At 37.2% G+C, this 13,558-nt stretch overlaps 1 protein-coding gene across 1 annotated transcript in view; it reads right to left on the bottom strand.

The window, feature by feature from the left end:
- CCDC148 (coiled-coil domain containing 148) overlaps positions 1 to 11,181 on the bottom strand; it is a gene marked incomplete at its 5' end in the record, with an annotated part of 56,187 nt that extends 45,006 nt beyond the window's left edge. The window contains 6 exons of the mRNA XM_010281504.1: positions 2,938 to 3,119; positions 3,211 to 3,306; positions 3,568 to 3,731; positions 3,893 to 3,975; positions 4,607 to 4,710; positions 11,060 to 11,181. Coding sequence (XP_010279806.1) covers positions 2,938 to 3,119; positions 3,211 to 3,306; positions 3,568 to 3,731; positions 3,893 to 3,975; positions 4,607 to 4,710; positions 11,060 to 11,181 — 751 coding nt within the window. The remainder of the gene's footprint in view (positions 1 to 2,937; positions 3,120 to 3,210; positions 3,307 to 3,567; positions 3,732 to 3,892; positions 3,976 to 4,606; positions 4,711 to 11,059) is intronic.
- Positions 11,182 to 13,558: the final 2,377 nt, after the last annotated feature.

Consider the following 13,558-nt stretch of genomic DNA (forward strand, 5'->3'; position numbering starts at 1 on the left):
CCAGAAACATCTCGGTAATAGGCCTGAAAAGAGGAACTAAATTTACTTGACTTTGTCCTACTATGCCATTCATTCGACAGGATTCTGCGCAGGATACAGAGCTGAATATGCAATACTTCACTCATCCTTCAGTTATTTAAATAATTGAGACATCCTTGGAAATTGTGGCAAAAATATTAATAGTGCTTAGAGAACCATCAGCTATAAAACACACATCAGTTCCAAGTCCACAGTTTGCAGGTATTTCCCAAACACAAAAACTGGTGTTCTAGCAGCAGTAAAAGAAGTGAATTTAGATTATAATCCTGTATTATGCTTGAAAAAACCCCAAATTCTTCTTCAGTTTCTAAAAGCAATAAACACTGTAATGTGCATTCTAGTAGGACTGCAAAGCATACAAAGAACATAGCAGACCAGAATATTATCTTCTTCTGATTTTTTTCTTCTTTGGAAATTCTATGCACATTTTCCAAATTTTCTGGCAGTCTGAACAGTTAAACAAGGAGATGTATAATGCCAGAAGACTAGTATTAACTTAAGGTTTCTTTACCGTACATTCAAGCATATGATGAGAGAGGAAGAACGGCAGAGAAGTACTCCTCAGATGAAACGCCTAAGTTATCGTGTTATCATATAATCATACTGTTCTACTGAGCAACTCATCAAATTACATGCGGAAAAAAATGTATTGCAGGAGAATGTTTGGTATCTATGGGTATAGAGCAATGGCAATAATTGCAAAGGCTTCGTTAAGGCTATATTAATCAGCAGAGCGCAGTGGATACATACCAAGGTCAAAAATCTGTCACTCAATTTTTGATAGTATTATCTGCGTTAGTTGGATCAAAGTTAGCTTGATGAAATATAGAATATTTAAGTCACAAGGCTGTATCTTTGCAAACTCATAAAATATTTTCATGCAAATTAGCCAATATAAATGTAAGAAGTGACAAAGTGTCATGTCTTTTATAAAACCCAGATCTTGGAAGTAAGCAATTCTACAAAAACGAAGTCTTGCATTGTTATTGAAAACACAGTTTTAACATTGTTGTGGGTAAAAATCATAGAAACATAAATGAGAAATACTTCAAGATTTGGAGACCAGAAGGCAAACAAAGACGACCAATATCTAGCTTTAAATAGAATGCCTAAGATAATTGCTGATGGTTCATTTATGATTTCATACATTCCCAACTAACAATACTGGCATATGCTGATGCAAATTGAGCAAGTTGTCCTATGCAACCTACCCATACGTCCATGAGCAGACTGCTGCCACTGCCACTACCACCAGCAGTTCTTCCAGCTACATTAATTTCTTTTTTCTCACCTAGATATCATAACTTCATTCCTTCAAAGTACACTGCATATGTTTTTATGCCTACAACTGAATTTTTTTCTCTCACAAATATGGCATTATAGCTTTAAGTCTTGATGTTACTTAACTATCAGTGCAAAATTAGCTAGCTTAAGACATAAATTCCAACCTGGCATATGATCAATGAAAATACCGTCCTAGATTTTCATAGATTCTGTTGTGTACATTGACGTTTGTCTATTCTTCAGTAGCACACATGCTGTGTGGATTGAGGTATTTAAATTCATGAATTTTCACCAAAATTGTGTTGATCATAAACTTTAATATAATTTTAATTAAAACCACTAGAAAGACTTTGTACATACTTAATGGTTTAGTATTTGTTACAGATTTTTTCATAGAGGTTGTTAAAACTTCTTCCATAAGAGCAACTACAGCAAAATATCAGAGACAGCAGCAAAGGAACTGCTGTAAATTTGCCACTTGCTGCTTAATAAATGTCATAAATATGGGAAAGATCAGAACAATTTTTAATAAGTATCATGTCATAATAGCTAGGACATTACAATAATAATATACAGGTTTCAGGTGACAGAAGAACAACCTTCAGAATATATTTTGTATAAATTGTACAGATAAGTAGATTGTAACATCACTTTTGATGGGATCCAACATCTTAAACATGTTTCAGCACCCCCAAACTAATTCAGCAGCAATGGCAGCAGATTTAAGTGCTGCACTGTAGGTGTATGTAGAAAAAGAGGGAGATTTAGAAGCAGCATGTGATTGCTTTACCAAAGAAACTTAGGGACTTTCCTGCTCTCCCCAGTTTCTTTTACTCAGGCTTCAAACAATTCCATTGACCTTCCTATTCTCAGTCTTCTTAAAACCTGATGCCGTTCTAAGCCAGAAAAATACCAGCAGATGGCAAAAAGAAGTCAAGGCTGCTCCAATATCGGCAGCTCAGTATCTCCCGGACTTAAGTTAGCCTTAGCAGAAAAGCTAAGCTTTATACTATTAATAGATAGCTATGTTAGATTTATAGATGTTTATATAAAGAACATAAATGTTCATAATTTTTTTCACTTACAGAAAAATCCCTCCCCCTTTCAGTTATTCTGAATCAGAGCTACATACATTTTCTACATTTCTTTGTGATGAGAATGACTGCAGCAATCCAAAATTTGTGAAACGATTGGACCTATTTATCTGCTTTATAGATAAATACATTCTAGATCTCTCTCAGAAAGACTGTACTTTTCTGGCATAAATTTGATAGTGTAATCACCATACAGAAACAATAATTTCTATTCATACAAAAGCATGTGAAGAGGACATTTGATGCACACCAGATTGTCGGTTCTTTAATCCACAAAACATTTCTGTTATTATTTCAGATGAAAGCTTTTGAAAGGACTGCCTCAATTCTCTCAGCTGTGCAAATAGTTACCGACTACTTAATCCTAGAGAGCTGGGCAGTGCATCAACTATTCTCTGCTCTGCATAAAACAGAACCAACTCTAACGGCAAAGGCAACTACAGGATCTACAGATTACAATATACATTATAGTTATTTATTTTATACCCAACAAAAGAAATACAGAAACAGACGTCATTACCTATTTAAAACTTTTAGCTGTTGATCAATCTCTTCAAGCTTAGACCAGTACCCACTTGCAAGCTTTCGGTATTCATTGATAACTAAAGTCTTCAAATCAGGGTAGGGGCATTCCAAAGACAGTAGTGCTGAAGGAACTTCAAGGAAAAGTCCATTTTGCTCTTCAAAAGAATGCGCTAATGCCTGTGATGGAAACATGCTACTCAGCAGACTACTCTGCATTATATTTTCTCTCTCAAAAAATTGCTAATTAAACTTATAAGGAAAAGCTTACCTTTGTTTTATAGCCTTCAAGCTCTCTTTCCAAAGCCAGACTTTCAAGGATAAGGAATTCCAAAATTGCTTTCTGTTGCTTCTTCACAAATTTGATCTATTTCATGAAATATGTTACTGTTATTTCTTTATCTTGTTATAATATGAAAACTCTAGTTTAGAAACAAAGAGCCTGATTTCCAGTTCTACACTGCTATGCTTTTACAGATTTTAGTGAAGCAGATTTACACTATGGCAAGTACAGAGGTTACTGGATACTCTGAATGTGAGTTATATTCTCAAAGTATTACATAGAAATAAATTAAAATGCCAAAAATACAGTGGTAATAAATTGCAAAAATAAAGTTAAAATACCAACCTGATGTAACATCTCAACAGGATTCATCTTAGATTTCAGACAAGATTCTTCTGAGAGGTAATGCTGCATTTCAGACAGCCTGAATTTCAAATTCTCTTTTAGTTGCCAGATAGGAACTACAGTATTTGTTTGGTATGTATCACGCTCCTTTGATAATTTATGCTCTATATCCAAACGAAACATAAAACTTTCTCAAACACACAAAATATTACACAGCACTGTGCTTTCTAAATCTAAACCTGTCAAGACAGGGATTTAAAAACTCAAACAAATAAGATAATTTTGCCTGTAAGAAATAATCAAGAAATGAATAAAAAATTCTTACCCAAGTTCCTCATATCCAAAAAGAAGCTGTGCTTATGGCTTTCTTCGTCAAGAAAAGTTTTTATTTCCATTTCTGTTTTTTGCCTGGAAGGTATGAATGAGTTTTACAGAAGCTTTAATTTCTTATTCATTAAGTTTTCAAGAATGATAAGCCGCAAATACTCTAATAATTAAGTAAAAAGGGGGATTCTTTTCCTGAGAACGTATGAAGTGCAGGACTTGGACAAGAAGGTGGTATGGAAGCCACCCTCTAAACAAAAAATGATCTCATTGATCTGTTGTATATACAATACACAAGCTAATAGACAAGAACAATATTAATGTTCCCTTTAACAAGTGTGAACTCAATATGCACATCTAGAGACAGACTCTGAAGGAATTAAAAAGTATCTGAAAACTTCTGATACTCCTGCAAATACATGCTCTTCAGATGTTGATAGGTCAACCAAACAACTATGAGATCATCATGGAGAGGTCAACAACAGCAGAACAACATCCACTCTATTCTCCCTTCCCTTTATATGTTCTCTTCTTGTCTACAGACTCCTTTCAATGTAGGTCACAAACTCTCATGCCCTGCACAAAAAAATACCTTCAGTTCAGGTATTTTAATCTTTTCCTCTCAAAGTCCCTTGAATCAAGTGCTGGTGTGCAGCATCTCTGTCTACTGAAGTATTTCTTTAATAATGGCTAATTAAGATTCCTCAGCTCCTACCTGTTCTCACTCAGTCTTTTATGCTCTTGCCACCACAGTTGCTGATGCTGTTTCAGCAGCATTTGCTCTTTCTTAATTTTTGAAGCTTGTTCTATGTTTTTAATCTGCAGGAAAAATTAAAGCTTGTAAGTATTTTGAATCTGTTCAATAGCTTTATCAAATGCCTTCATATGGAAACTTTTAACTATGGAATGGTAAACCTAAAAGCTTTTATCAAAACTGTGTTTTTCTAGAGAACAACAGGTTCAAATGTAACCAATTTTCATGAAAAAAATTATTCCATTTCAAAAATCACAATTAAATGAGAGAAGAAAGTGAAAAAAAATGCAGTCCATTTTCTTCTTTCCCCTTTTCTTTCCCATCCTTATTTCCCAGGAGGTAAAGGGGGGAAGACAAGCAGGAGAAAGAAAAATACATGTTCTTACAGGTGGGAAGATGAAAGAGTGAAAGTGTGTCTTTCAAGAAAAAGAATTTCAAAAATTGATTACTAAAAAAGAGTGCTTTTTCAAAATCTATCCAATTAAAGAGGCTCTGAAACTGTCTGAGGGCTTCACAAAAATGTTGCTTCTAACTTCAGAGAAAATAGAAATACATCCTTTTGAGATAGATGGGTTTACAGCTTAAGCTTGAGGAAAAGCTGTCAGGGAAAGGCTGATGAAGCAGTAGCCAGATGACTCTGGCCAACCAACAATGAAGGGAAAAGGATCAGGAATCTGTGGCTGCCAGAAGCCCCTGAGACAAGTTGGTTTTCTCTCATCCTCCTGCCACCATGATGGTCTTCTGGCCTCTCAGTGGATACTCAGGACAAAGCTGCATTTCAGTTCGGAATTGGCTCCTTTCCCGCTCCTTCTCTTTTTGCTACCGCCTTCCTCCGTAACACCTGACCTCACTCCTGCTCCAGCCAACCTCCTCTAGTTGCAGAACCCCCTCTGATTCCAGAGGCTCCCACAACTCACACACACTCCACTTTTTTTTTTTTCCTCCCCAGACCTTCCTTCGTGCAGATACATTATTCCGCTGCAGAATGGTAGCAAGACAGGAAAAAAAAATTGGAAACTCTCGTCCTAGTTCCTAACAGGGAGAAATGAATAAAGATCTCACTCCACATCTAGTACAGGAAAGAAATGATGTTCCGAGTCAAAAATGCTGGGTTTCCACTTGGCTCAGGTGGAAGTAATCTGCTGTGTTTAAAATGCTTAGTCAGCTTTCCTGCCTGGCGAAAGCTGGACAAACCCACACACGGCCCCCTCCGCGTTCACACGCGTAAGCACGTGGAGAGCAAATCCCCCTGCAGGCGCGCTCTCCGTTCCCGGCGCCGGCCGGGCAGGCGACACCGGCACGCTTCCCAACGAGGCACGCTGCAGAGCTTGTCTTTGCAGCACTCACGCACAGGTAAGCAAGAGCCCCATCACTTCTCGAACCACAGCCTCTCAATCACCCACCAACAAAGCTAAAATCTTACTTTAAAACAAAATACCTACAATTTTGAAACTAGAAGCATTTACACCTCAAATGAACCTAAGTTTAATATATCCGGTTGAATACACCTGGTTTCTAAACACTCACATACGGAGGAACCACAGCTGGAATATGGCTAATCTATTAAGCTTTTGCAGCAAGCCTGCTTTCGCGGTATTATTTGGGTAAGAAGTTGGAATGGGTGCTATGGAGAGATTATGTGACTGTAAATGAGAAACAAGGTGTTTACAGGAAGCTGCATCTGTGACTGCACTATGAGAGCTTGAACACACTTGTTTTATGCTCTCAATCAGTATGTTACAATGCTTTAAATCAAAGATAATGTCTCCTTATTTTTATTGCTTACATATTTTCATGTTTAAAAAGTTACTTATAGCTTCCTCTTGACTCCCATTAGGTGCTTAAAACCAGACTTCATCAAACAGAACACTGTATTTAAAGTAATTTGAAAATACATACGTCTTCAAATCAATTCTAAAACTAAAGTGAACCAAAATTGAAGTAGATCTGTACATAAAGTTTAATATGCTCTTGAAATGATTTTATACAACAGCAATGATATTTACGTATAACTGCTGCAATATTAGCTGTTTTCTGTATGCGCTGTGTTTTTCTTTCTGAAATGGTCAACAACTGATTTACCATTTGCTTCTTTGGTTCTACCTCAATGGAGGAGTAACCCAGCACTTCAAAATTTGGATAGCCTGAATCAGCAACAAAAAAAGTAGTAGGTGGGAACACATTCTATTCTCTGTGGAGCTTTCAGCATATGTATTTTACTACCTCCTCAGTTGGTAAACACTTGAAAAGGTGAAATACCAAAAGACAGATGATGAAAAATTAGTTTAAAGCTTGAATGAATTCAGCAGAATTTTGTACTGCCAATGCATGAAGAAATATCTGCCAGCGCTTTTGATATACGATACTTACATGCATTAAAGGAAGCAATATTATAAAGAAAGTATGCATTTTTTCTCTCATTCACCATCACGCTTTTCTATTTTAGAAACAAAGAGGGGAGCTGCACGAGCAACCCCTTTTTTGTGTTGCAAGGCCTTCAGGATAGTAGTGTGAACAAGTTATGCTTGTTGGTACTCTGTATATTCCATTTACTAAGATTTAAGAAACAGCACAGGAACAAAAAAATGGTTATGTGCTAACCAATATATTTAATTTAATAACCTCTGTTCAAAGAACTTCTAAATAGGTTTTAGACATGGATTTAAAAGATTTTTTTTTTTTTTTAGAACTTTACCATAATCCCATATTTCTTCAGCAAATTTCCCTTTGAACTCCGCAATCCTGTCTGAATGAAGACTTCGAATTATATTTTATACATGCCAAAGACATCAGATGATCAGGTCCCTTAAGTCATCTACACAAGAAAACTTTAGTCACTGCATTTTGCATAGCTTCTATACTCTTCAGCGTAGCCTTTCGTCCCAAAGGCTATCCACAAAATTGCAACTGTTCAGAGGAATGGCCAAAGACTGGAGAGACAATAAATTGCCATGTTAGCACAGGCTAAGCATACAAAACTCTGTTATCCTTATGCTGAATTTGCAGTTTTCTAAAAAGCATTTAAATGGCATTACTGCTGGAGGGGTCTGCTTCAAATTGATAATTTCTTTCCTCTTCTATTTTGTTTCTCAGCCTAAAGGAACTATTTCAGCTGAATGTGTACCAGTGTCAATTTCTTCAGAGATCACTTCTTTCTGTGAATTTGATTTTTTTTTTTTTAAATCATGTAGCAATTAGTGAAAGAGTTATACACTGAAAGCAGTTGCTATAGAGTGATAACACTTTGTGGGAGTGTGTTTCTGGACCAACATTTTACACTATTTCCACACAACTTGAGATGGAAAACATACAGAGCCAGCAACATGTGCTCCAAAGAGGTTGGTGACTTCTTGTGCATCTGCATTTCAGAGAATCACTAAGGTTGGAAAAGATCCTTAAGATCATCAAATCCAACCATCAACCCAGCACAACCATGCCCAATAAACCATGTCCTGAAGTGCCAGCTCTAGCAGTTTGACATATACTATCCTTCAAAGAAAGCACAATTTTTTAAAGGGAAGCTCTTTAAAAACACAAATCCAAAGAATGTTTCTGGACATCCACATCTAAATCCAAAACCTGTTTATTCCTAACCACCTTCACCCTCCCAACGCTGCCCCAACTAGTTACAATATACAAGTACTAAAAGAACATCCATGTTTTGGCTGTCCCACTAAAAACAAGAAGTGCAACACTTCAAATTCTGTTGCAGCTCAACAGCCACAGCATGATGACAAGCTGTGTGGAAAAGACTTAAACTCATAAATCTGTTTTCAAAGAATTTCTTTTCTCAAGACAAACATGTTGAGATTAAAATGTTGGTTTTTTCCCACTGCAAAATCAGGAACAAACTATTTAGCGTACAGCTGGATGAGAGCTAAGATGATCCACAGACGTCTCATACATTTGCTGCTTAAGGAGCTTGTTCACAAAAATATTCCATATTTTCCCTGTTGGTTTGTAGGTAATGTTGGAAGAAATCAGAACCACCCGCTCAGAATGGCACAAAATTTAAAAATAAATAAACAAACAAATTCATCAGCTCTCCAATGTTGTATGTAACCAAGACTGACAAACCAGGCAATACATATCCATAGAGGACATTCAGGGAAGCAAGATACAAAGACACTCAAGCACATAATCTTTTAAAATCTACCTCAATTTAACCGGCCTGGTTCTACGCAATGAGGTCTGGCTGCTACCAAAGCCACTCTATGATTTTCCTGATACTGCAGGTCTCAGAACTCCCACTACCTAGTCTGATTGCTAACCGCAGGGTGTCACACAGCAGCTGGTCAATCCTACTGTAACCTGCAATGCAACCAAGCATCAGCAGCCAGCCCAGGCCCACAAGTACTGAAATCGCCCCAGTTCCGGAAGGGTACCACAAAAGCACCTGAACGGCTTCATGCTGAGGTCCAGGAGGACCTAAGAGTTTAGTTGTCATGTCATGTGAGAGCTAAACTGTTTCTCAAACAGATGTACCTCTGGAGGCAGAAGAGCTGTGTTTCTGCAGCACTGAACCTAAGCTAATAGAGCAGGCTAAATCCGATGTGCTGGCTATGTCAATGGTGAAGGTAAACCGCGTTCGAGAAAAACAAGGCACCTGAGAGTTGACATGACATAAAGTAGGTCTCATGCAACAGTTCTGCTTTGGAATGTGACCCAAAGAAGAGACACCTTGATCAGCAGGCTAGCATCCTGTGTGTTTAAAGTAAAATCTTCCTTGATATTGTGGAAAAAGTACATTTTCATTCTTGCAAGCATAAAACCAATAAAGTTTTGTAAGAATAGAATGTCATTTTTTCAAAGTCTCTTTTCAAAGCAACGATTTACATTATTGATTTCAGTATTATGTTAAAATAAAGACAGGGAACTTTTTGAAGGACAAGAATAAGAACAAGAATACGATGATGCTCCAAAGTCCTGCTTAGGTTTTTGGCAGAAGAAAAGAAGAAAAGCCAATCTGCATCCTTGTGTTTGCTTGACTAGAGATACTTTAAAGCTAAGCAAATTGGAACAGATTCATACATGAATGGTTTATCTGCAGTTAGTTCTAGTATCAAGTTGTCCAATTTCATTTATGTGTTGCATAGAATTGTATTAACATCAGTAAGTATAATCAATACCACTACTCAAAACACTTGAAAATTTTAAACTCCCTTAGGTTTTCTTATGAGGATTTTTTCCTTTATTATTCGGGGGGGTGGGGAGGGGGTACTATAATGATGAGGGTCATATGCAGTATTCTAGAGTTAGCTATGTCAGAGCTATATCTTAATCTTTCCAGTCCTCTCTTTACATTTTCTCTAATATTTGGTCCTTTTTCTACAAAGGTAAAACTCTGTCATAACATTTGGCATATGCCTAACATAAAGGATGAAATGAGGCTGTCTGGAGAGCTACCAGTGTTCACCCTGTCCTCCCCCATATTTACAGACCAGTCGCCACTTTCCATTTTCTTTCTTGGGTTTAACCAATTCTTCTCTTCACCTTGTACGCTCATTAACTTGCACATCGCTGAAGACTTTGGGTGTATCATTGCCAAAAATGCTTCCAAAATTTTATCTCCTTTCCTAACACACTAAATTGTTTTGCTATTTTCAACTCATATGGTAGCATCCACTGTTGCATGGATTTATTAAATACCTCTAAGATCAGACTCACAGAAAATATGAGTATGTGGAATTGCATGAGTGGATACAGAAAATCTGGTACTTATTCTTCCTTCCAGTTTGACAGCCCCAACTTTTGCTTCTTCCTCAGTTCTGTTAGTGATCCTGCTTTGCCCACATATTATACATCACTATTCTTAATAAAAGTAGAGGTAAAGTTTTCATTAAACCTTACTAGTATTAAATAGACTACTTTCTTATTTACCATTTGGGCCATACTGTAGCTATGTATACCTTTCTAACTGTCTACCTCTACATTTATGTTTTATGGCTATAAAACCCTTTCAATTTTCATTTCAAGAACTACCTCAGCTTGACTTTTGCAAATCCTCACTTTTTATCTTTCTGTTTCATTTTGTTTTCTTTCTTTCTGGATCAACCTCCCCTTCTCACTTATTCCTGTAAGTTCTTCATTACCCCCAGTATTTTGAGTAGTTTATGTAATGAGTCTGGATGAATTTCCCCAAAGCACTCTAATACTAACTTTTCCTGTCTTTTGGGAAGCAGAATCCACACATACTTTTGCACCTTTGATTCAAAGAAATTCCACTCTTTGACATTAATGTGTCCAAATCGCAATAACACTAACTGTGATAAACTCTCATCTTTTGCCCCCTTTTGCAGAACACTGTCACAGCAATTTGTTACCCCTATTCATTCTCAGATTCCTTGGGGCAGTGAAAAGAAATATAACTGAATTTTAAAATCATTCACATTACAAATACCATAAAAATCGTACCTTTAATTGAATTTTTGCAGATGCCATTTTTTCTACTGCAGCAAGTTCATATAGATGTTTATAGTCAACAGGTTTATACTTCTGGCTGCAAAGACCATTTCGTATAGGAACAACCAGGTTTTCTAGTTATCACATAAAATACATACAGTCATTTCAAATTCTGAAGAAATATTTTAAGTGTGAGGCAAAATGAAAGCATTATAGAGAGAAATTAGAAACAGTATATTTTAAACATCAAAAGTTTCCATAACAAAGAGATTTTTAGTTGGTGAATAAGAATTTGAAACAAACATAAGCTAGTAGAAATTATATAAGAAACATTAACCATTTTTCTGTTTACAAAGAGTTTATTTTAATTTTTTTTTTTTTTTTTTTTTTTACTATGTGAACTTAAAGAACAATTAACTATAAACTGGGTTTACTGGAATTTTAGTAAGTTCTAATACAGAAATATGTACATTTCAATATATGCATTCTTATTTCACAAATCAGAAGACTACCTTGATATTTATTGTAATCTACAGATTCAACAATAGGAGTAATTTTTTTCTAATACCTTTTCTAAAAGGTATACAAACTACTAATTAGATGGAAACAGAATGAGTTGCAGTTACATTTCCCATTGAATCTCCAGCCATAAGAACAGCATGATTTCTATATTAAACTTCTGTAGGCCCCTGGGAAAACAATGTACTTCCTTAAAAGAGAAAAACATCATTTTGGTTTCTGCCTAATGCAGTGTGGATTATAACTCCCACTTTCTGCAGTCCTATCGTCTATATTTGAAAGACCATGGCAGTATTGAAAGACTGCTGTCCAAAAAACCCCAAAGGAAGTAGTTTTGCTGAAAAAGCCTTTGAAGTGAATAAAGAGTTAACCAAGCTGTTCTTTTACCCCACAGTGAAGATAACTTACAATGATCCCTCTAAGAAGTTTCACTGCGGGATTGCCATATTCCCCGAATGAGTCACCTCAAGTTTACCATGGAGGCTTACTTTGAGCTTACGTTCACATTCCTAAAATCCACTACCTTTATTTCTATTCCACCTCAGCAAGTTCCTAAAAATGATAACTTCTGCCATTTCATGGTCACTTTGATCCAAAGCATATTACATGTACACTTAAAACTGGGTGAGGCAAGGACTGGGAAGACCATCAGCCACATCAGAACGAATCCAGAAAACAAAGGCTGCAAATCCTGTCTGAACAAGATCTGTCAACAGAAAGAGAGAGCAGCACGCTCAAGGTAACCTCAGACACACAGCTGCCTGATACTCATCAACAGACTTTCCTGGCTTATTGGCCTGCGCCAGACTCCCATCAAAACAGAACCGCGTCCTTCTTCCCCTCTAATCCTCACCTACAGTTTCCACAGGCAGTCCCCTTGCAGTTTCCACTCTGACCTTGGAGGGGACACCACCTACACAGAGGAAGGCTTCCTCCCTTCCTCCTGCTCGTCAGTCCTGCTTTCCTGTCCGCTAATCTTCTCAACATGCAAATTATTCCACCGAAGCAACGTTATGCTAACCAGGTTATAGCTTTGATCTTGTATTATGACTACTTTTTTATTCTCTATATACCTTACACAAAAAATGCTCAGCAGTTTGATCCACTAATTTCTTTCATTTTATCCCTCCTATGAGCTTCGTATGAATAATCTCCTGGCTCCCAGTTTTTAGGCCTTTAGGTAACTTTGTTCATCTGTGGGCTTTTATCGTCAATCCAAATTTAAAGTTCTCATCCCTAAGTTAGCAAGATTTTATGTGAAGATTTTTTTTCCTTCTTTCTGAGTTTGCTTACAACACTGTCCAGCAGAGATTTTGGAACGTCATTCCATGTTCAAAGCAGCAAAGGTTCAGCTGCCAAACCCTCTGAAAAGCCACTCATTCAGTTCTTCCTTCTAAGCCTATCACTCCTTCATGACCCCTCCCAAAGGCTTACAATCACCTCTGGTCTGCTAGGAGTCATTTCGGGCAGCAACATCAGGTCCACACACGAGCAGCAGGGCACGGCAGGAGCTTCAGAGCAATTCCATAACATTTCTAATTCAGGCTCCCTGCAGGCAAATGCCTGGGAGCAAAGTTAGCAGCTGCATCCTGTCACATTCATTAGAAAAGAATCAGTAACTGTTACTAGTAGTACTAAATGACATGAGCTGCTAGAAGTCATTAAGTACAACTCCTTGATATGGTTCTTGTGAATCCCATGACCTTTGAAAAGCATGATAGTGTGACGTTCCAGCATCAGAGATCTTCAATAATTTCAGGATAGCATACTACGATGCAGGTAAGTGTCAGAACAAAGGTGGCACGCTGTCATCTTCCTGAGGAGATAAAGGTCTAAATCTCTCCTGCAGCACCTGCTGCAGAGACCTCCTTAAGTACCTAGTGCCAGTGTTTTTGGAAATGTTCTACATGCATCCTACACACATGTCAATGCACACACTGGCAAAGTCCTCATGCTACAGTCAGCTTTTCACAGAATCACAGAATCACTAGG

The sequence above is a fragment of the Phaethon lepturus genome, unplaced genomic scaffold (genome assembly GCF_000687285.1).
Source record: "Phaethon lepturus isolate BGI_N335 unplaced genomic scaffold, ASM68728v1 scaffold16472, whole genome shotgun sequence".
NCBI classification, from domain to species: Eukaryota; Metazoa; Chordata; class Aves; order Phaethontiformes; family Phaethontidae; genus Phaethon; species Phaethon lepturus.